This window comes from Anopheles ziemanni, chromosome 3 (assembly GCF_943734765.1).
Source record: "Anopheles ziemanni chromosome 3, idAnoZiCoDA_A2_x.2, whole genome shotgun sequence".
Classification (NCBI taxonomy): domain Eukaryota; kingdom Metazoa; phylum Arthropoda; class Insecta; order Diptera; family Culicidae; genus Anopheles; species Anopheles ziemanni.
This window is the reverse complement of record NC_080706.1, coordinates 87,494,346-87,516,511: the sequence shown is the minus strand read 5'-3', so window position 1 is coordinate 87,516,511 and position 22,166 is coordinate 87,494,346. Positions and strand designations below refer to the sequence as shown.

The 22,166-nt window shown below is 47.1% G+C and overlaps 3 protein-coding genes across 3 annotated transcripts; 2 read left to right on the top strand and 1 right to left on the bottom strand.

Annotated features, from left to right (window-relative positions):
• Nucleotides 1-1,874: 1,874 nt before the first annotated feature.
• Nucleotides 1,875-3,218, top strand: LOC131287565 (large ribosomal subunit protein mL39). Its single transcript, XM_058316625.1, has 5 exons — nucleotides 1,875-2,011; nucleotides 2,080-2,262; nucleotides 2,334-2,576; nucleotides 2,641-3,086; nucleotides 3,159-3,218. The coding sequence occupies exons 1-5, from the start codon at nucleotides 1,951-1,953 to the stop codon at nucleotides 3,216-3,218; spliced, it is 993 nt and encodes a 330-aa protein (XP_058172608.1). The 5' UTR covers nucleotides 1,875-1,950.
• Nucleotides 3,219-4,510: 1,292 nt separating this feature from the next.
• LOC131287547 (digestive cysteine proteinase 1) lies at nucleotides 4,511-7,010 on the top strand. Its single transcript, XM_058316605.1, has 4 exons — nucleotides 4,511-4,670; nucleotides 5,132-5,452; nucleotides 5,542-5,799; nucleotides 5,877-7,010. Exons 1-4 carry the CDS (start codon nucleotides 4,628-4,630, stop codon nucleotides 6,896-6,898), a joined length of 1,644 nt encoding a protein of 547 aa, XP_058172588.1. The 5' UTR covers nucleotides 4,511-4,627; the 3' UTR covers nucleotides 6,899-7,010.
• Nucleotides 7,011-7,825: 815 nt separating this feature from the next.
• On the bottom strand, nucleotides 7,826-20,178 carry LOC131285732 (reversion-inducing cysteine-rich protein with Kazal motifs). Its single transcript, XM_058314589.1, has 7 exons — nucleotides 20,043-20,178; nucleotides 19,106-19,161; nucleotides 11,394-11,877; nucleotides 10,916-11,326; nucleotides 9,392-9,813; nucleotides 8,689-9,337; nucleotides 7,826-8,616 (listed from the first exon to the last, which is right to left on the bottom strand). The coding sequence occupies exons 1-7, from the start codon at nucleotides 20,176-20,178 to the stop codon at nucleotides 7,826-7,828; spliced, it is 2,949 nt and encodes a 982-aa protein (XP_058170572.1).
• Nucleotides 20,179-22,166: the final 1,988 nt, after the last annotated feature.

The following is a 22,166-nucleotide window of genomic DNA, read 5'->3' as shown; positions in this document are numbered from 1 at the left end:
GCAGGATAGTTGTGGCCGCCGTGCCATGAGAATAATAAAAATCTTCTAAACCACTACTGGGTGGCCGGATTTGGAGCATCCGCGTCCGAAGAGTTTGCCAGACGCAGCTATCGTTTGCACCTGTAGGCCTATAGACTAACTAATCCTTTCGGTGATCAACGCTTTTTCCTCTACCACAAAAATAGAAACTTATAAAAAAAAACTAACACAATAAATATTTTTAAAGGAACAAAGCCGTTAGACGTATCATGATTTTTGTCTATAAAAATTGTAACAGAATATTGGATCTTCTCTTTAAAATGATGTTCCGAACCCATGGAAAACCGACTTCAAACTTTCTATTTTGACTGTATTTAAATAACGAACTTTAAGAATAAATATGTTTCTCTAAACAACAATAAACGATGAAAACTATTGGTTTAGAACTAAAACAAACCCTGAAAGGGTTAGCGTTTATCTAAACCTGTTTGCAAGCAGTGCTTTTGGAGTTTCGGAAATGACTTCTCACGTCCAATAGGTGACGTTATAATTCGGACCTGCGGTGGCTGGTGTCCCGCCGAAGTAAACAGCTTCCAAAAAAAAGATCGATATCTCCAAACCGTACATAAATTTGCGACCGTCCACGGTGGGAGCATAATTTAATACCACCACATCCGTTCAAATGCCAGCGCGTCGCTGAGCTAGTGTTTCGCGAGTGTACTTATTGAAAATAGGCTGCGCGGCGTAAGTATTTGCGTTGGCCTGGGCGCCGGGCAAGAAGGCACTGGTCGAATTGCCATTTGTGGAAAATAACTGGCGCCACATTCAGCCACGCGGCTCGCGAATCGCCCGGCCGCCATATTATATTATTCTGGCTAGCTGCATGCAGCCCTCGGTACGCATCCTTGCTGAATGTGTTTTATTTATCAACAAATAACGAACACTTTCCTACCCACACCACACCGGAGCGGTCATCCCGTCCAACGAGCCGTCCGGTTGGCAAAAAGGATATAATTACGCACGCATGACCGTATCTGTTGACCGTTTAGTGTTTGTACGTGTGCCTCGAAAGGTATGGTAAGTGAGTTTGTTTATCCGGAGCGAGGGATATTATGTTTATAACAGAATGCATTTAACTTGAAAGAGGCAGCAAATTGACTCCCGCATTTAATGCATCCCGATGATTGTCAGTTTGCTAGAGCGAGGATGCGTGAAGCTGAACAGATAGTAGAACTGAAAAATCAACTAGCATTTATTTCCTTAAACATGTGCAATAACTACTGATCCATTCCCAACTACAAAATAAACCAAATAATAACTAGAAAGACACAAAACTTAAGTTTTAACTTATTTTTAATAATTCCATTTCCAGTGGATGAACAATCGCTGTATCCGTTCTAGTTAATTCTTTTTTCAAGGAACTTATAACGAACTTACAACATGCATAAGGAAAATCAAAAGACAAGTTTACTTCAATTTTTCATGAACGAATTTATCTTGGTTGTGTAATTTAAAATACGAAAAATAAATTAACACAACAGAAAAGCGACGTTAACGGTTTTAGTTTAAAATTGAATGTCGTAAACGTCCTCTAGTGTATTTTGTCGTAACCTTAAAATTTGGACGAATTTTCAACGTTCGTTAAAAGCAGATTATGAACACACTTTGGAAAAATGTAGTTTACGATTTAAATAGGTTTCTGATGCATTTTCTATTTCTTTTATTATGTTTTGTACATTTTCAACAGCGATTCCTGGACAGATTTGAAATTGAAAATACCACGGTTTATAGTGCATAGCTGGTTATCTTAACGAAACTGTCAACTAAATGTCAAGTAATGTTGCCTTTAACCTACAGTGCTTAGTGACACCTTGACTCTTGTAATCAAAACAAATGTGACATAAGCTGGCTGACCCGGCACGCGGTTAACACAACATTAAAATACCATATTCTCTTTAAAATCCACTCAAAATGTCGCTAAACATCGGTAAACTAAGGTCCCCTGCGATTCAACTACGTCATTTAGTGAAAAGTAAAACACTAACAGTGAGGGAAGGGTTTAAAACCTGATAAATAACTCCTACATCTTTCGCATTGCAGAGCATTTTTCGGTATCATCGCAAGTATCAACAAAAGCTAGTGAACTGTTTTCCGAAGAGCAGCAACGGCAGCGGGAAAATGTTGGCCGCATTGAGAAAATAGAGGTGCGATATCTTGGCCTACCGAACGATACAACGCTCATAATGAACCGAGAACTTTCCACACCATACGATTGTGCCCGGCGTAAGTTTGTCGACGGAGAAGCGAACCAGTGAAGATCTATTCTTAGTTTTGTTTCTCAACTTTGCCCCCAGATATTGGAGAAAAATACTGTCGCCAATCGGCTTTGGCCCTGCTGGACAACAAAACCCCATGGGATATGCGACGGCCGCTGCGAGATTCGTGTACCCTTCAGTTGCTAAACTTCACTTCACCCGAACCACACCTGGCAAACAAAGTGTTTTGGCGATCCTGCTCTTTTCTACTCGGTGCCGTTCTGCAAGCGAGCTTTAAACCGGAAGCGGGTCTCTACCTTCACAGTTTCCCCAAACCAAACAGTAAGTGATTCGGGCTGATTCTCCCAGTGACTTCTAATGACACACGCTTTCTTCCTCATTGTAGTAAAATCTGGCAGTTTTGTGCACGACGTCGTGCTCGCACAAGAACACTGGAACCCAACTGTGTCAGAGCTTCGGACTCTCTCGATCGAAATGATCAAACTTTCCCAGAAAGACCTACCCATCGAGCGGCTGGACGTGAGCAGCGATTTGGCGGTGGAAATGTTCAGCGATAATCCGTTCAAGCGCGAGCAGATTCCGAGTGTGGCCGCGGGAAACAATGGCCAGGTGACGGTGTACCGCGTTGGTGACCATCTCGACATCAGCAAGGGTCCGATGATGGGCTCGACGGGCCTTCTCGGGAGGTGTACGATCTCGGCGGCGCATCCCATTCGGGACGCGAATGAAAATGCAAAGTTTTTCTATCGGATGCAGGGTGTAGCGCTTCCGGCTGCACTCCGTATTGGACACTTTGCGTACAACGTGCTGGAAAACCGATCGAGAAAGCTGGTAAGACAAATGGGGTAAACTAACGCTGATTCCATTTTTCTCAACATTTTTCTTATTTTCTGTCTCTTTTAGAACTCTGCTAAGTTACCAAACGAACCATTTGAGGATGCGGCTGCAGAACAAGTCGCTTAGAGTGTATGTAAGTTATAGTAGTTTTACGGCTAATAAATCAACACATGTATGTGGGGAGGTAAATGTCTCACCCATCAAATTTCGCTTTGTGCAATTGTAAAAAACTTTTTAAAAACGTATTCAAACCCGTGCTAGAAGTTCTGCTTAAAACCCATCCGAAACGATTCACACACTAGTCTGGTTTAATATATTTATCCTGAACACAGGTATGAATTTTTAAACTTTCTCTTGCCATTCCGACCAATATCGACTCTGAGAAGTGAAAACTAGCAGATCTAATTGGATTAAAGAGCAGCATAGCTCTTACCTTTTTGACGGAAATGTTTTTCATGAGTAAATTCAAACATGTCTGATAAACATTTTAGATTTGTAGAAAATGTGGTTCTAAATATAATTCAGCTCAAATTAAACAATTATATTAAATAATATTTTCTATTGTAATTTAACCCTTTGAAAGGACTGGTTTCTGATTTATTCCGAATGTTTCTGTCTGTTATATTGATTATTTGAAATACTATTAACTAGAGGGATTAGATTACAAAACAATGAATAACATAAGTGTAATTTAAAAAAAACCATTGTCAAAGAAAGAAAATAGATTATATAAAACTCGTAATATTAACAAAAACAAATGCACAAAAGCAACCTATAAATTGTATATTATACTTCAAACATCATTTTATTTTCACTTCAACATAAAATTACTGCCCTTTGTTATGATTTCTTTTATGCTCCGTTTTCGGTTCTTATATCTGGCCACAGCTGATCTAATAGTTTGTCATGTTTCACGTAACCGTTCGACCATCGGCAAACGGAACGAACTTTAATCCTCCACCCAGCACCGTGTAACACGTGTGTGAACATGGAACGAAAGGGCCCACGATTGAGGGAACAAGTAAAACCGGCTTCATATTGCTCCGTTCTCCGATGGGCGAGAGAAAATGAACCATAGGAAAAGGATTTGTAAGAAATTGAAGAAAAGAATCCCGATGTTTACGAGTCACCTCCCGCTGAGAAGTTTTTTTTATGAATTTGGTCTCTTTTGATTTTTGTTTGCGTGCATTTCGAATCGGCCGCCGTTAGAAACATCCAACAAATTGAAAAACCCTTTCCGAACCCCACGCTTCACTAAGCTAACGTGATGCCTTTAAATCAATTCCTCCGACGGAAGAATAGGACGGCGCGAATATTGCGCCTTTGTATTCTGATTCTCGGTTCCGTTGCACACGAACGGGCATTACGGCGTGTTCATTACGAAGGTTTTTAACGAACCGGCCCATCGGCATCGGGTCAGTTGTGCTGGCACGGCCAAGCAGGAAGGGCGTTTTAGTTTGAGGTTCTGCAAGTTCCGTTCCGTGGTGCTAGGTGGAGTTTGGTTTTTTAAGTGTGTCGTTTAACTACGTTTTGTGATGAAGTTTCTGTTGCTAGTGTTAAGCTGCCTTGCGGCAAGTGGTAAGTAGTTTTCGTAAGGACGCACCAGAACGTTACCACCTTGCATTCGCCACGGGGAACATATTAATCGCCTCGAGTTGATCTCGCTTCGGTTGAGAAAAGGCTCACCAGCACCAGCATCCACTTATCGGACGCTTGGCTTGACCCTCGATGACCCGGCACGGTTGTTGACGACGGTTGTGTTCCTATTTACGCCACGAACGCCAACAAAAAGAAGGTTAAGCGCCGTTCCGTTAACCCGAAAAAAAAATTGTGGCGCTTCATACAAAATGGTTCTCCATCTGTTCCACCATTTTACCTTTAAGGTCATGAACTTGGAGAACATAAAATGGACGTTACAGACAAATTGTGTTTCCTATTTCTACTTTATCTTTCCAATATAATATATAATTTACATTGTATGTTTTAGAAGCCGTGAAATATTAACACATACTCCCCCTGTTTTCCTTTCCCCACCTCAGCACTTGCCACAAAGCCCCCCAAATGGCCGGAAGTGTACGCCGTGAGCGGTGTGCTGACCATTCCGTACGCCGAAATCAGCGAACCGTTCTACGCCTGGTACGACAAAAAGAATGGCCGATCGCGCATCGACTACTACGGGGGCATGGTCAAGACGTACCAGCTCACAAAGCAGGGGGACTTCGGCGTCAGCCTGAAGCTGGCACCGGTCAGCACGAAGGACCAGATAAACAAGGAGACCTGCCTGCAGGTCAACGGAACGACCGATAACGCCATCGAGGTGCAGGGCATCCTGCCGTACGTGAAGGACTTTACGCTGCTCGGTAAGTGGATCCGTGGCGTCCACATAACTGGAGCCGTCCCTTGTCGGTGACTAATGTGTTCCTTCCGCTTGTTTTGATCCGCTTATCAGGCACCGAGGAGTGTTCCGGGTATCAGTGCGATATGTTCGGGCTGACCGAGGTCATCGGCCAGAAGCGCAACGTTTACAAGCTGTGGGTGCGGTACGTAAAGTCGCCGAAGTATCCGGCCGCCCGCATGCCGATTCCGGTGCGCTACGAGATGAAGGGCTACAACACGCTGCTCGGATCGCACTACGATCACTACTATCTCGACTACGAGTCGTACGATCATGAGGATATTCCGGAGGATGTGTTCGAGGTTAAGCTGAGTAAGTTTCCATTTTGGGTAAATACAGTTGGAACGAAAGCATTTTGATCGGAACGCTTGTTTCTCTCCACCATCTAGGCGATCCGTGCGTTGGCTTCCCGGGTCCCGGAAGTGGCCACTACGCCACCTTCAACCCAATGCAGGAATTCATTCATCCACGCTCGGAGGAACATCTGCACGACGAATTCAGTCGGTTTAAGAACAAGCACCAGAAAGCGTACGGCAACGAGCTGGAGCACGAAAAGCGTCTGAACGTGTTCCGCCAGAATCTACGCTTCATTCACTCGCACAACCGGGCCAGTCGGGGCTTCACCGTGGCCGTGAACCATCTAACCGATCGGACCGAGGAGGAAATCAAAGCGCTGCGTGGATTCCGTTCGTCCGGCGTACACAACGGTGGCCGTCCGTTCCCCTACGACCCGAAGGACTATCTCGACGATCTGCCCGACACCTGGGACTGGCGCATCAGTGGTGCGGTCACCCCGGTCAAGGATCAATCCGTGTGCGGATCGTGCTGGTCGTTCGGTACGATCGGACACATCGAGGGTGCGTACTTCCGCAAGACGCAAAAGTTGGTGCGCTTCTCGCAGCAGGCGCTGATCGATTGCTCCTGGGGCTACGGCAACAACGGATGCGACGGTGGTGAGGACTTCCGTGCGTACCAGTGGATGATGGAGGTCGGTGGCGTTCCGATGGAGGACGAATACGGGGGCTATCTCGGCCAGGATGGATACTGCCACGTGCAAAACATGACGCTCTACGCACCGATCACCGGCTGGGTGAACGTGACGTCCGGTGATGCGAATGCGTTTAAGGTGGCACTGTTCAAGCACGGACCGCTATCGATCGCGATCGATGCGGGCCACAAGTCGTTCAGCTTCTACTCGAACGGCGTGTACTACGAGCCGGAGTGCAAGAACACGCTGGACGGGCTCGATCATGCCGTGCTGGCCGTCGGGTACGGCAAGCTGAACGGTGAGGACTACTGGTTGATCAAGAACTCGTGGTCGAACTACTGGGGCAACGATGGGTACGCGCTGATGGCGGTAAAGGACAACAACTGTGGTCTTACCACCGACGCCACGTACGTGTTGATGTGAAACGGAACGGGGCAAGTTCCCTTCGGGAACCATTCGAGATGGTTTCCGTTTTAGTGTGTTTTTTGTGTATGAATTTTTGTATGAACTCTCAATAAAAAATGCTCAGTCTTAAGCGTTGTGTGTGTACTTTTTCAACCTGCTTCGTGTAAACATAAGAAATGCAAATATTGAAATGATCTCGCAATGCCCATTTTGCATGTCAGGAACTGATCCATAAACCAATGTCTCCATTGTCTGTTTGTTTTTCCGTTCGTTTGTAGATGATCTTGCATGCATGCTGGATAAAGCTTATTCAAATGAACGCGACGATTGCCCTGAGGATACAAGGCAAGTGGTGGCAACAACCTGTTTCCTAGATTCGCCTGTATTGGAATGTTTTTATTTGTTTTTAAATAAATTCATTCACTCCACTCTTGTCAAGACAAATTTTGTAATCGGATTTTCAGTTCTGGCGAATAAATGGAATTTTTAACTTACAGCACCTTTTCTACCGTTTAATACCAAGATATTGAATTTAAGTTCGTTATTTGATTTCTCACTTATTACCATAAACTTTTTCACATATGTTGTTTAATTTATTGTTAAAGTATGTCGTTTATTTGTAATCTTAACAAAACCTTACAATGTCTTTCAACTTGCTTTGTGGAAGCACATTGGCACGTACGGATATTGCTGGCTCATTCTTTACTAGACTAGACCGTAGAGAGTATTGCCATCTTGTGTCTCCCATTTCTAGTGGTTTTATGCTTTGGCAACGAACTCAACGAACTGAGCGTAGAATTGCGGATTGAGTTAAAAACAAAGGAGCGTAAACTATCACAGACAAACACATCCTGCGTGGGATACGAGCCGCCCGAGCAAGTCCTCCGTGCAGTCCTAACCTAACAAATCCTATAGTTTGGCACATGCGAATTCACCTTCGTGTCGTTAGTGCCCGCGGGCACCACCGACCAAGTATCCTAATGCTGCTGCTACTACTACTACCACTATGCTACTGTACAGCGTGCGGCCAGCGTTCCCGGCCGTTGCCAGGGTGGCCACCGTGAGCGCACTGAGGTTTAGCTCACTCGTAATACGGTGGCTTTGGGTGCGCACGAGCGTCACCAGTCGTTCGGCTTCCCGGGCGCATATTTGCGTCTGCAACCGGGAAGGGTTTTTCACCAGCGTCTCCACGATCACGTAGATGTCGTTCTCAAACGTCAGCTGGCCGGCCAGCCGGCACTCGACCGTCTGCAGGAGTGCCTCGAGCGAGCGGAGGATCGACCGGAGCGTGAGGTACTCCGGCGAGGTGCCTTTCAGGGCGTACAGCCCACGGTCGATCTGTTTGCGGGAGTACACGATCCGGATGGCGATGCCACACACGGGACAGCAGGCACCCGGTGGAAGGACAGGGTTGCAACCGTGCGCTTTTCGCTTCGGACACTTGACCGACGAACAGCGCGCATCGAGCTGGGGGTTGATGAGGCCAACCTCCTGGCAGGGACCGTTGTAGTCGACGGTGGAGTAGTCGCTCCATGCTTCACACTCGCTCCGGTAGGTGATCCCGTTGACGGCGCACACCTGGTTCCGGCGCGGGGACGTGTCGCAGTGCTTCCGGTACTTCTCCTGGTAGGCGTAGGTGGCTCCCGCATGTACCATCTCGCAGAGGTTCGCATGGTACACGAGATCCGTATCGCGAATGTTGGTGATCGAGGAGCAATTCGTGGTAGTATGGTTCACTGTGGATAGACAAATACAGGTAGGAGTTGAACTGAAGGAGGTCATCAACTATTTGGAAGGAGTGATCTTACCACATCGATACTGCGGACACGGTTTGTGCATCCCCGAGAGGCACACGTTCCACTCGGGCAGGCAGACACTCAGTGGTCCACAATCGACCTGATAGCAGCCGTTCCTCGCCCGGCACGGTCCAAACTGGATATCGTCATCCGACAGTCCGGCACACTTAGCCACACAAGCCGATGGATAGGTGGCCCCATTTCGACCGCAGACCGGCACGTAGTGTGGCGGACAGTTGCAGGGCAGCGTGGTGAAGGCACGATCCTCCGTCAGACCCGGCACGCGGCACTGTCTCTTGGTGCAGGTGATCTCTTCGGCGTAACAGCTGCACACATTGCACTCAACGTAGAAGTGCGAGAGATGCGGAAAGCGACGCCCGGCCAGACTGCACGCGTTGTAGCTGATGCACGGAAGCGGTTGACACTTCTCGATCCGGCCTGACTCTCCGCAGCGGCACACTTTGAGGCAACCCTTCTGCGTGGCCGACACCGGGATGCGCACGAATGTCCCAACCGGAACCAGGTAGGACGATGCTTCACCCAGCGGACACCCGTCGACACACCGATACCCGTGCGTACCGTCACGGTTCGCGACGCACACCTGAGTGGAGTTACACGGATTTCCCTTACACGGTGACACCAGCACAACCTCACCCGTGGGCTCTCCCGCGGCCATCGATGGCATCACCAGCGACCCGGTCCCACCAGCCGGAACGCCCAGCTGGAACGTACCCATCGAGATGCACGGCATGGAACTGTTCTGGGGCGACAGACGCTGGCACAGAGACGACACCGAGTGACCCTCCGGCATGCGCATCCAGTCGACGCAGTTCTTCAGCACCTCCGCGCAGTCCTGCCGGCAGATGTGGTTCGTGTGGTAGTCCTTGGTGCACGGCTTGATCTGGGCGGCGCACGCGATCGAGCGCCAGATCTCGAACGAACACTCGGTCTGGTTGCGGATCGGCAGCTGAACGCCGCCCGGGAACGGGATGTAGCCCTGCTGGCGCCACTGCTGTACGTCACTCCGGGCCGCCATGTCCGACTGCGCCCGGCAGCTGCGGAACAGCTCCGTCGGCCGGTTGTTGAAGTTACTGCAAAACGACAGCCCGTCGCACCCGAGCTCGCACGGTTCGTCCACTGCAACGGGACCGGTGGGGAAAAGGGAGCAAAGCAGAAACATGGTATGGGTTGGTAACCTTTCGGAACCTCATTGCGGAGGAACGGGAAGCAACTCGGGAGACCTTGATGCCCATGAGACCAAAATGAATGATCAAACGACTTAGGAGTGAACTTACAAATAACCAACACTAACCATAGCTTCCATATGCCTGTCTACGATATTCTGCATCTTTACGGAATGATTTAATAATTATCAAGTAGTTGACTTATTTAAGACAAATGATTGAAATGATAACTGATAATTCCAAGGATGAATTTCTCCAAAGCTACATGCGGGTAAGTTCGTAGAAGGACGATCCACAGTACTCTATTTTGATATTTGCAAATCATCAAAGGAATGGTCCTTATTACGATTACCGAAAGGCTCATAGTTTTATCGTAAAATATTCATACATTCTTGAAGATCGACGATTTGCATTATTCACGAACTCCTGACGCGATGTTATGTCTTGTTCTCCAAAGTCAATTTATCACTCGAACATTATTAAATCTTTGAATAAATACAGAAGAAGGAATATTTCGCAAATAAGCAATTGAAATTCATCAAAAAATTCAAAAAAAAAATTGCTCTTATAGATACTAAGAAGACAAGCAACCAGAAATAAGGAATTCGTGGTAACTAGCATACGAGTTCGCATTACAGAACATTGACGATTGAAATACTTTATGTCACTAACTTCTAGAGTTGAAATATCCTTGCAGCAACGCAAAAATGTCTATTTCGTGCATGTTATCTTTTCTTTACTTTTATGGCCAGCTGACATGCAGTTAATCTTCCTCGGCGCGAAATAAAACACAATTGAGCGTAAACTGTTTTCATGCATGAGTGTATATTATTTCCTTTTTGTTATATAGACAAAAAAATAAACAAAATCACAACAGAGGATACATCACACACGCACACACAAGGGTTCGCAAAAGGACGGTACGGAAGGGGACGGTCGGATGGTTCGCATTTCAATTGCGAGTACCTCCGAAAATACTGACGAGGTTCAGTGAACGACCGCACTGCAGCGTAGTCGTTCGGTATCCGGTAGCCCCGGCACCTCGCACACCTTACCTTCGTCGATGCACTGGCGGAGCGCGTGCTCCTCGGGCGCCCCCAGACACTCCTGCTCCAAGTCGTCCAGCGTCCACTCGTTGGCGAAGGTCGTTGAGCAGAGAAGCCGGCAGCGGAGCGATTCGGCCTTCATGCAGCAGTGCTGCTTGGCCGAGTCCATGCCGATCTGGTTGATACGTGACACCTCGTTCGAGTTGACCTGCTGCCCGGCCGTCCGCTGCTTGTCCGCCTCGATGAAGCACTTCCAGAGGGGCAGCGTGGGCATCAGCGCCCCACAGCCACCCCGGTGCTGCAGCAGGTCTATGATCTCCTCGACCGTGTACGGCTCCGAGTCTGGGCCGCCGGCGGTGAGCGTCTCCCGGCATACCTTCCGGCACTTGGGCTCCGGTGAGCTGTCACAGCACGGCACATCTGGGTAAGAGAGCGTTAAGAGGGAAATAGAAAGGGTCACCACGTCTCGTTAGTAGGTGTCACTTACAGCGCTTCAGGTTCGGCGTGAAGGTCACATCGATGAATCCCTTGATGCACTGCATCACGTTGCTGTTGTTGGTGCGGCAGGCGGCTAGCACTTCCTCCCGCTGCGCCTTCGATGGTGTTCGGTAGCGCTGGAACACCTCGCTGCACGCGTGCACACACTCCGACGTCCGCGCACTGCTGCAGCATCGATGGCCGTCTTCCTGGCGCTTCAGACACCCGAACAGGCTCTGTTCGTCGCTCGCGCGGCATCCGGTCACCAGCTCATCCCGCGATGACCCCGTGGCGCACACGTTCTGACACCTGACGGACATCGCCAGCGGGCAGCAGACGCGACCTGGCCACGCCGCACCGCGCTGGATCGCTGCGAGCGTCTCGTTCATGCACTGCCAGAATGGGGCCTGCTGCTGCAGTGGGCAGTACTTGCGCACGTCCGCCAGCTTGGCCTCCCGCGAGCCCGGTTCGGAGGCGATGCGTGCCAGTGACAGCTATGGCAGCAGGAAGGACGAAACAGAGAGAAAGACAAATGCGTGCGAGTCAGTACAACAATGTCAAACGGTTTAGGTTATAAAGACGCGCTCAATCGGCGTCCTAGGCGACAGTTCCTCCCGATCAATCCTCGATTAACGATGAGGTTTTCAGCTCTAGGAGTCACCCTGTGCAGTCTGGTGATTGTGAAGTTCTCCATGGCGGACTTTACCGGGATTCCGAGCATTGGATCAGTAGTATACGATGGCAAACATCTTTGTAACGCTTTAAGTATCACTTCCGATGTCGCCATTCTCCCAGCTGGATGCATTCGGGAGACTCACCACATCAAAAACTACTCTGTGGTCTTACCAACCCGTTCTAACCCCACATCAATGCATCCTCAAAGGTGCCAGGTGAAAAGATTTGAGCCACATCCAAGTCACCACTTCCTTAGCGACAACATCGGCCTGATCCAAGTAAGCTGTAGTCGTAGTACCCAAGCGTCAAACTGGGCAGTCCACGACGTCACCGTTGGAGAACGTCTCACACTGGTTGGAATATCGTCCCCGACGTCCCGCCGTAAAGTTATTACCCCGGTGTTAGTGCAACAGTGTTCGGTGTGCCTGGTAGAATATGCCTCGTTCAATTGCGCGGAGCAGATTTGTCTACGGCCCGTCGGGAAATATCGATCGATCGACCGTAACAATCTCGATGTGAGTGGACAGCAAACAACAAATGAAGGAGTGCCATCAAAGGAATGTGAATTAAAAGTCTCCCTTCTTCTTGTTCTTCTCCTTGGACCAGGGTCTACCGGGGGCTGGTGTGGTGGCACGCGACGGTAGCCTCGCCGGAATACTGTCGTACGGGTTCGCAAACAGTAGCCTGGTCGCCGAACGGGCCCGGTTTTATGAATTATTCGTGCGCAAAATGGTAAGCAGTTTCGAGCGGGAGCTGTAATCCCGAGCAAGCCAATGGCGAACTCACCAAGAGGTTTAGAGGTAGGTTAGATAAAGGTCGAACACGCATTAGCGAGGGTATAAAATTCTTCCCTCCTCTGTGAAAATCTGTGATAATTCGCAAGTTTCTGCCCATCGGGTCTTCGGTGCTAAATACTGGGAGATTCTCCACCGGCTAAGGTAGCCTCCATCGAAGACCGTGTTTATAGTCCGGGCCGTAAAGTGATTTGAAAAGCCGTCAACATTCAACTAACCGGCATTAATTCCGCCGTCTTAATTCTTGAACCATAAAACCCCGTGCTGTTGAGAGCCTCTCCACCTGTCTTTGGCAAACTGTGATCCTTATGGTGGGCGAGGAGGGAAGACAGCACCGACACCCCACACCCCCACAGAACAACCCCACGAAAGACGAACATGCACGCAGCGTGTTTTTATTGCACCCTATCCTACGGATCTGCAACATTTTATGCGAAAAACGTATAATGACCAGCGTTGCGCCGTTCCCGGGGACCGGTTCAGCGGCGTGGCGAGGTGATAAACTTGAGCCACTCCAGCTGCTGCCTGCCCCGCTGCTCCAGCCGTGCGTACAACGTCTTCTGCAGGGTTCGCCGTAGCTGCCACGTCCAGCCATCCAGTTCCGCCGTTTGTCTATTCATGGCCGCGCGCTCGATGGCTTCGATCTGCAAGTGGAGGACGTGTGGATATGTGTGGAGTTGCATGGAAAGATTACGACTTCGAACCCGGCGACCCCATACGGCACCTGTTTGCGGCAGTCGTTGTACAGTACCACCGTGCCGGGCTCGACCGTCCGGCAGGGCAGTACACGACGAATGGCAAGGATCTCGCACTCGCGACACTCAGTCCCGGGCTCTTGTGCTATTCCGTAGGCGGCAATGAAGTTCCGCACCGTCTCGCTCAAGCTGGACCGATTGCTACCGGCCGGGGCAGTGACCAGGGCCAGCGAGGGTACACCGTGGCGACACTGCGGTGTTCGCAGGCTCACCAACCTGCCCCGCAAACATCCGAGTTCGGGCTCTCGCGGGACGCCGTCACCGTAAATCATCGCAATTTGGTGCCGGCGATATCGCCGGACACACGCGGCATCGGCGACGTACGCCGTCGGGGACAGCTTTATGGCCCAGCAGAGCACGGTCCGATTCGGCACCGTCCGAATTGCAACGAAATCTGCGCTCGATACCGGACGTGATTTAGTGCCGGCCGCCGACAGTGTTGCCAGCCACAGCAAGGGCCCGATCGCACTCGCGATAACGATGCGCCGACTGACTGATGCTCCGCCGGACATGCTGCGTCGATACGAATATGCTCCTCTTTCGGCTTGCGAACGATCTTTAACTAGCCTTCGTTGACGGCGTTACTCGGAGCGCAGTGACCAACCCTAGATCGCACCTGATCCTGCCGGGGAACCCTGGCGTCGGGCCGAGCGGGGAGGTTTGATTTATCGATTTGCCAACGGCAAACAGTAATTGCAGCGACTGGGTGGACAGTTCGCCTCTTCCGCACGCACCGGGTGACAACGACAGCAAAGATCGATGGCGAACTCAAAGTTGCGGACGGAACGAAGGGCAGTCCGTGAAGAGGAAAATAAAACAACGACCGCAAACATCTACACTTTGCACAGCTTGGGTCTTGCTGAGGTCCCTCACTGGATGTGCCTTTGCAATATGCGTCGATTGTCGATCGTTTAGTTTTACTGCTTGTCCAAGCGACGTTCATGTTCTTGTTACATTGTTGGGACAGAAAAGAAATCAAGTAAGAATCAATAAACCCTTTGCTTTCGCACGGATTCCATTTGCTAAGAAAAGTTTAAAATTATTATTTAAAATTCTTTCGGTAACCAAACTATCGAAATATTCTAGCTTTCTTTCTTTTATACATTTAAAATTAGGTATGAGTTGAAAGTTTCATAAATTTAAAGTTATTTGATATAACAAACGTGATTGCATTCAAATACAAATTTCAAAACATTATCCAGAAACTAAGAGAAAATATTTACTTCTTCTCCCTGTTCAGAATATTTAACAACTTTACTTTTTTAAATTATGGTTTTAATTTAATGTCGTCATCAATTTTTAAGCTTTTTTTGATCATCTTTGTTTGCGTTTAGTGCTTTTAAATATGTTTCAGTTTATACTTCAACACAATATTAGACACTTTAATTTTCTTTTAATTCTTTCTTCTCGTTTTCTCTAGACATTTTATCTTCACATAAGCTTTGCTACGTTTTATTGTCTCACTACCAGGAATTCTTCATGATATTTCGATAAAGATTTTTGTGCTGGTGAATTTACTTTAAAAAAATGTGTAATGAAATTTTTTACATGGTTTTACATGGTTTTAATGTTTCATTTCGTACTGAATACATTCTGGCTAGTTGTTGAATTTGTGAGAAATCTTTTTCTTCAATTTTCTGTATATTTTGTTCAGCAACCACAGTTCAATCAAATGTCGAATGCGTCTTACTGTTGAGCTTCGCTTCATTGGGAAAAGCTAAATTTTTTTTTATTATTGACTATTTTCCGAGCATCCGGATGAACAAACAATGTTGATTTAAAACGCCATAACTTTTAACAACAACCAGAATCCCACCCTCGAGGACAATGAAACGGGGGTAATAATTATTAAAAATATACCCACGATCTCTTAAGAACTAGATTTGGAATTTTATTACTAAAACCTTCAACGCACGCATAACCATAAATTCAAAGGTAATATTTATTTTGCGTCGGCTCGTACAACCTTGAACGGGTTAGCATTTTTTTAAAACCGTTTTTGCTAGCTGCGTTTTCTCTTTTGGCATAATTAATCCAAACCCCGATGGTGAACCGGTTTCGTAGGCGACACCATGAACGCATAGACCATTTCTCGTCCTCGAGTCGCCGTCGTCGTCGTCGTCAGTGACTAATTGCATTCCGCCCGGGACGGACGGACGAGGGCTGCATCGTCCTGGATCTTTTCGTCCGGATGGTACACGGACGGCGCGGATCGTCGGCATGTGTTAATTAATTGGTAGCTGCACCATTAAACCGTCATCGGGAGCGTTTTCACGTTTCGCCCATCGTTTTGGCGGCACACAGACCCGGCCCGGGGATTTCGGCCCACGTTGGGCGTGATGCGGTCAATTTGCGGTCAACTCTTGGAGGATGTAAGCTATCGCATGGCAACGCGACGATGATGTGTTTACCTCGGTTCGAAAAGGGAAACGGGTTTGCAGCATGCGTTAATGAATCAATTTTCATCCCGCGCGAGGTGTGTTGATTTCCATTCGAGGTTTTCAGTGCATCAGAAATGCACCCACCACTGGAGAAAGTAAATCCGTGCTAAAATTGTACACATGGCGCGATATACACCGACCGCATCTTGATGTAACGGTTTGCGATCGTAAACGAAAACGAACGGATCATTTAACTTAGCATACATATTAATTACACGAGGCGTAGATTCTTCTGTGGACGCATTTTTTACTCTTACTTTCTCAAGTCTTTCCGTCAGGTGCCCAACATTTAGATCCCAGATAATTTATCCCCGGGAAGAGAGATGGAAAAAGGCGTAATAATAATAACCTGACCCAAAACGAAGGTTTTTTTTTGGGAAAAAGGAAACCCAATCGAAGTGGACAAGACCCGGTGCCTCTCCAAACCCTCCAAAACGGTCGAAAGGCTATCGGATTTCGTCTCCGCTGTCAGCTCAACTAATTGTGCAAGCCTAAGCGCACCTCGTACAAAACATCGACCCTCCGACGCCACGGTCCCAAACGGTCACCAATTAAAATTCAAAGTTATGCAAAACAAACGATTCTTATCGGGCCCACCTTTTCCCACCCCTGGGCCCGACTCGTATTTCGGTGGTTTTGGTAACCGATTTGTTTAACGTTTTTTTCACCCTATCCTTACCCTCAACCAGGATGGATCCTTAACTTATAAAAAAAAGGATTTTAGAATAATCAAAAACCTTGGGGAAAATCCGTTTTGTCAACAAAGCAGCGGAAAATCAAAACAACGACCAAATCTCATGAGCAGGACGTTAGTGAACCAAAACGAATAGAGAAAAGTAGCAAAAAAAGGGGAGCATAGCTTGAAGATCGGCAAACAGCTGGTTGATTGTGGAATGAGAGGAGAAACATCGATTGAAAAACGCCAAGAATGAACCGAGAGAGGCTTTAAATTATGTTTCATAATTTATTTTCGATGGCGTGAGGAAGATTTCGCTGACAAAAGGTCTTAGGAAATGTCGTTGTCGTAGCGAAATCGTTTTGGTTCTTCCCATCCTTTGCCAAACTAAAACCGCAAAGCACGATCTGGACCTTCGAAGAAGACATTTTTCTGCACCGTTGGAATCGAAACGAAATTTTGCCCGACTTTATTCCGCTTGACAAATGGTACTCATTTGCAGTTAAAAAAAGCGGACCATTAGGATAAGCAAATCAAATTGCAGACTAAAACCGAGAGGAAGTAAAAAATCAATGTCGGAATGTGATCAGTCGTTCAGTGTTCGAAGTTTTAAATATGACTTTTTTTAGAGAAACGCCTAAAGGAAAACATGTCTGGGTGGATAAGATAAACTAAGTCGATTTATATTTGTTGGCATTATCTGTTTTAGTGCACCATAAATATGGCTTAGCATCGACCATCGCTTTACTACAAACAGAATCCTAAAACTTTATTGCAGATATTTGGTTTGTTGCAATCAACAGGATAAATTCATGCTAGCTAACTAATAAAGGCCCCGATCGAAGGGACATAATTTATTGTTTAATTAACAAAAAATAATCCTGGCTTATGGAAGCAATAAACGTCCAGCGTTGGAAGCAAGAAAAAACGATAGAACATGATTGCCATCTTGGCTTCGTAAAAAAAAAAAACGAAAAACAAGTTTGGCTAAGCTAGCAAAACTGCATATAAAGTATGGACTAAAATGACGATTTAAAATAAATATTTCTATCACCTACCGGGAAGCAGACAACTTATAAACGACGACATTAACAATGATCAATGTTGCGCCGTTAAAGTTATTGGAAACGATATTCAACGTGCTCACGCAACCATAAGTGTGCGGGCTTAAAAAAAATTAATAACGTTGATGACTTTGCCGCCGAATTATTCAAATGACACTCCCACCTCGCCGGGCCAAAACCCGAAAGCCCCGAAATGTCCCAGCGAAGCGTTCAATTATTGAGGTTGTTTTTAGATGCCGGGGAAGTCGGGTGCGGAGGAAACGGCCAAAGTCGGGCGGGGGAAGATCAAGATAATCCGCCGAAACTGCCGTGGCTACCCCTTCTGGTTCGGTTAACACATTCTTTGCCAGCACTGTCTCATGTGGTGGCAAAAGAGGAAAAAAAACAACAGAAAAACTACAACGGAGTTCCATGGTACATCACCATGTATGCAGGAAGTTCTTTGGAATACCGAGAACGCGCAACTCCCCGACAGTTTACAGCGCCCGCAAAAAAAAAACATGCGGACACCAAAATAAATCATATTCATATTCATACATACGCGTCTTCTGGGAAGCGCGCAGTTTCCGTTTGATTGTCCCCCGGTTGGAGGGCTTCGGAATCTCGGGAGAGGGGATCACAATCAAATTGTGTGCGGGGTTGTTTTTTGTTTTGTTTGTTTGTTCCTTGTCTTGCCATTTAGTTTTAATATTCCACCCATTCGACCCGATACAATTCACACGAAAGCACCCAACAGCAGCAGCCAATATCCGTGCGTATTAATTTGCATTTTCACGTTCGTAAAACTGGAATTAAAAACACAATTCACCTCATGCGCACTTGGAGGGATGTCGCGGGTAGCGGTGGGGGACGGGGGGATTCGGTTTTGAAAATTAATAAAATGACAGATGGCTATTCGCGATAATGATTCCGACACCGCCAAGGTCCGTCTGGATCTCCGGTCCGTGGGGAGTCGGACCAGAGAGGACAACCCAAGAACTCCCTGCGGTTGGGATATGTACGTACGTATGTCTTAAGTAAGTCGTAGAGTCGTGGAGGGGGAAAACGATCGATGTCGGGATCGTTGATGGCATGTTCCAGCCCAACTCCTGGCCCGAGCTCACCGTATCTCATGCGATCATACGTGGTGTCTAAGGGGGTGCCTAAGGGATTGGGATTTCGGAGTCCGTCCGGGAACTCAGCAGTGGGTCGAACCAACAGCTGCAGTCGGAAGGCAAACCGAGGCGGATACCCGCTCGGGAACAGGGACTCCGGGAGGTTCGGAGAGCCTTCGGAGAGTTTGATTGATACGGACGCTGTCTGAAAAGGAGAACTTACATTCTCGCAGGCCGCCTTGCAGGATCCCTGGACGTCGGTGCAGCACGTGAAGCCGTCTGGAAGGGGGAAGAAAACAAGCGGAAGAAACCGGATTAGACACGTTCGGGGCAGGAGAAGATCGGAAAGTGCTTAACAAGTCGAAAAGATAAAGCAACATGACAGGCGCAGATGAAAGATAATGAATTAAACGCGGCAAGAGGTGCAGAACTAGTATAGCGCTCCGGCACCCTGCCGTGACATCCGTCTCTCCCTCAGTCCTCTTGGCCTTTGCTGTAGAACGATGCTCCAACGAGATGCAGGTCGGTTGCAGGTCGTCGCGTGAGACACCATTGCGTGGGTTCCGAACAGTGGAGAACTGAAGCGAAACCCTTGCCCCGATCCGAGACTCGAGGAGGCAGTTTGCGCGAAAAGGTGGAAATTTATTATGCAAATTCAGCCCTGTTAAATCCCTTCCCTTTTGGGGGCCCAAAGGTATCATACCTATCGGGAGGTTCGGGTGGGGTGGGTGAGCCTACGCACACCGAATCAATTATGAGCATCAACACACGGGCGATGGCGATGGCTTTTGAAAGATCGTACCCTTTTCTCACCCGATTGTGCTCCGGTTTCGATTTGTTTCGAACAATACACAAGATGCGGCAATGTTAGATTTATGATGGCTCTACCCACATCAACCCTTTGTTGTGGGACAGTTTGTAGTCGTTTTTGGGAGCGCGTTGTTCCTATTTTCTACTGAATCGTGTATGTTGGACTCATGTTAGATGTCGAACACGAACGGAAAGGCACGCTTCACACTCCTATAACTGAAGTTTTGCTTTTCGTAAGTCACAGTAGCGAAACAAAACTCCATCCAACCAACGATAAGACAAAAAGGCATCGACGCGTCCGTCGAAAACATAACCCCCGACATGGACGATATCAGCGGAATCCAAGTCACATGTCTGCACCAGCTCGTGCCATACCGTACTACCGACGCGTAGTTTTTCGGTTACCGGTTTCAGATTACCAGGTTTAGTGTTTTCCACTCGGTGTCGGGCAAGGAAAAGCTGCTGTTGAGGCAGGTCAAACGCCATTGTCAAACGGGTGGACGAGACAAACACGGTTGTGTTTTTTTTGCTTCCCCATCACGTTTCGTTCGTTTTACCTTTGCGACATCCTGCGCAGATAAGATAAAGGGCGGGAGTAAGGTGTTGTTTTCTACTTAACTTCGCTAGAGAGACGTTTTTAATGTTGTGAAGGAAGAAGAAAATCGCAGACGTGCCAAATGAAAGCGTGAAGGTTCTAAAAACATCAACGAATTTTATCAATAATGTCTAGAACAGAATGAACAGAAGTGTGTACATGAATGAAAATGTAATTTGTCAGGTTTATTAAGAACTTCTTCTTCTTCTTCTTGGCGTAACGACCTTGTTGGTCATGCCTGCCCTGTAAAGGGCTTACGAGACTTTTTTACCCTATGTGTACGTGGATAGTCAGTCCTCTCGTACAGGGGAGGGTCCGGTCTCGGTTGGGATTCGAACCCACGCCGTCGAGGTGGTGAGCCCCGGCGCTCATGGGCCGATTTTCTAACCGGCGCTACCGCTCGGCTGTCGCGGACCCCCCTTATTAAGAACTATACTTCCTATACTCGCATATGAGACCTATTTGAAAAATCACGATATTGAGAAAATAATGATTAAAAATGTTTACATAAGATTATGTTTTGCTGCTATAAGTAATACAACATTTATGATTGGTTGATCGCAATTTTTGTATTGTTACATAAACATTTCGTTGAGAGCGACATTTCATATTAAATAAAAGAATTTAATTCTAAAATAAAAAAAAATTATAATAAAATAAGAAAAATTTAAAAATATCAAATAAAATAAGAAAAACATTTCATATTAGCATGCACTGCATGCGATGGCCACTTTGAGATATTTTTTTTGAAAATATATTGAAAATGAACATTAACTCAAAAGTGATGAAAAGTCAAATGGGACTGATATGCGATTATGGACAGTATGTATACGAATAAAGTTAAAAAATATTAGCAAAATTTGACAAGTTACAAGCCCGGCAGTAGATTGGATTTTTAATGAGGATTTTAAATTAAGCGTAGAAACCAAAAGAAAACAGTTTGGCACCATAAACGCCGGCGTGTTTATTTACCGCACCTTTGTTTGTTATGGTAGCGCCGGCTCGTGTCGCAAATCTCTTCCCCAATCAAATGTTCACAGCTTACGAGCCGCCTCGGGTGCGATTATTATCGTTGGGTAACGCTATATCCATCCGACCGGATGGGACGCGAAAAGTCTCCTCTGCGCGAACGGAACAACGTTCCAAAAACGAAACGGCCAACCGTACACAGGACGCTAAAATTAGAATGTGTCCTCCGTCAGCTCCGTCGGTTCTGACGCCCGTCATCTATCATCTCGAAAAATCTTGGCGTCCCACTTCTTGGGGTCCTCCTCGGGTAGGGTAGGGATGCCATGGGATTCCTTGTTTTTCGCCTTCCCTTCACGCTTGGCGACGGTGACAGTGGCCCTGGAGTTGGCGTCCTACCATCCCACCAGCGGTTCACGAAAAGTAAAACACTCATCAACCAAACCCGGCGCGGTCACATCTGACTTCCATCAGCGAAAGTGCGAAAATAATGCCGTCGGTGGATATGTTGTTTTGCTAAACAAGCGGCATTGCCGTCCCAGAGTTTTCCACCAGGTGGTGGGGGAAATACACGCCCCGTCAATACACTCGGTAGCCGACAAACGGCTCAAGGTTGTTGAGAAAAATGTGTGTTGTGAGGAAAATGATCAACCAATCAAATTCACCTAAACACTCAGTAGGAAGCCGTTTTCCCCCAATTCCTCAAAACAATGTGACAATAATTTTAAAAAGTAGAATAGCACATTTAAAAATGATTCTTGAACATCATATTAGGCACCACTATGTCCTTAAAGAATAAAATGTGCATTAACATAGCCGTAGTGTGTTATAACGATTTCTTAGATAACGAAAATATATTTCTTAAAACGTTAATGATAATTTCTGTAAAGTTTAACAACTTATAATGTTAATT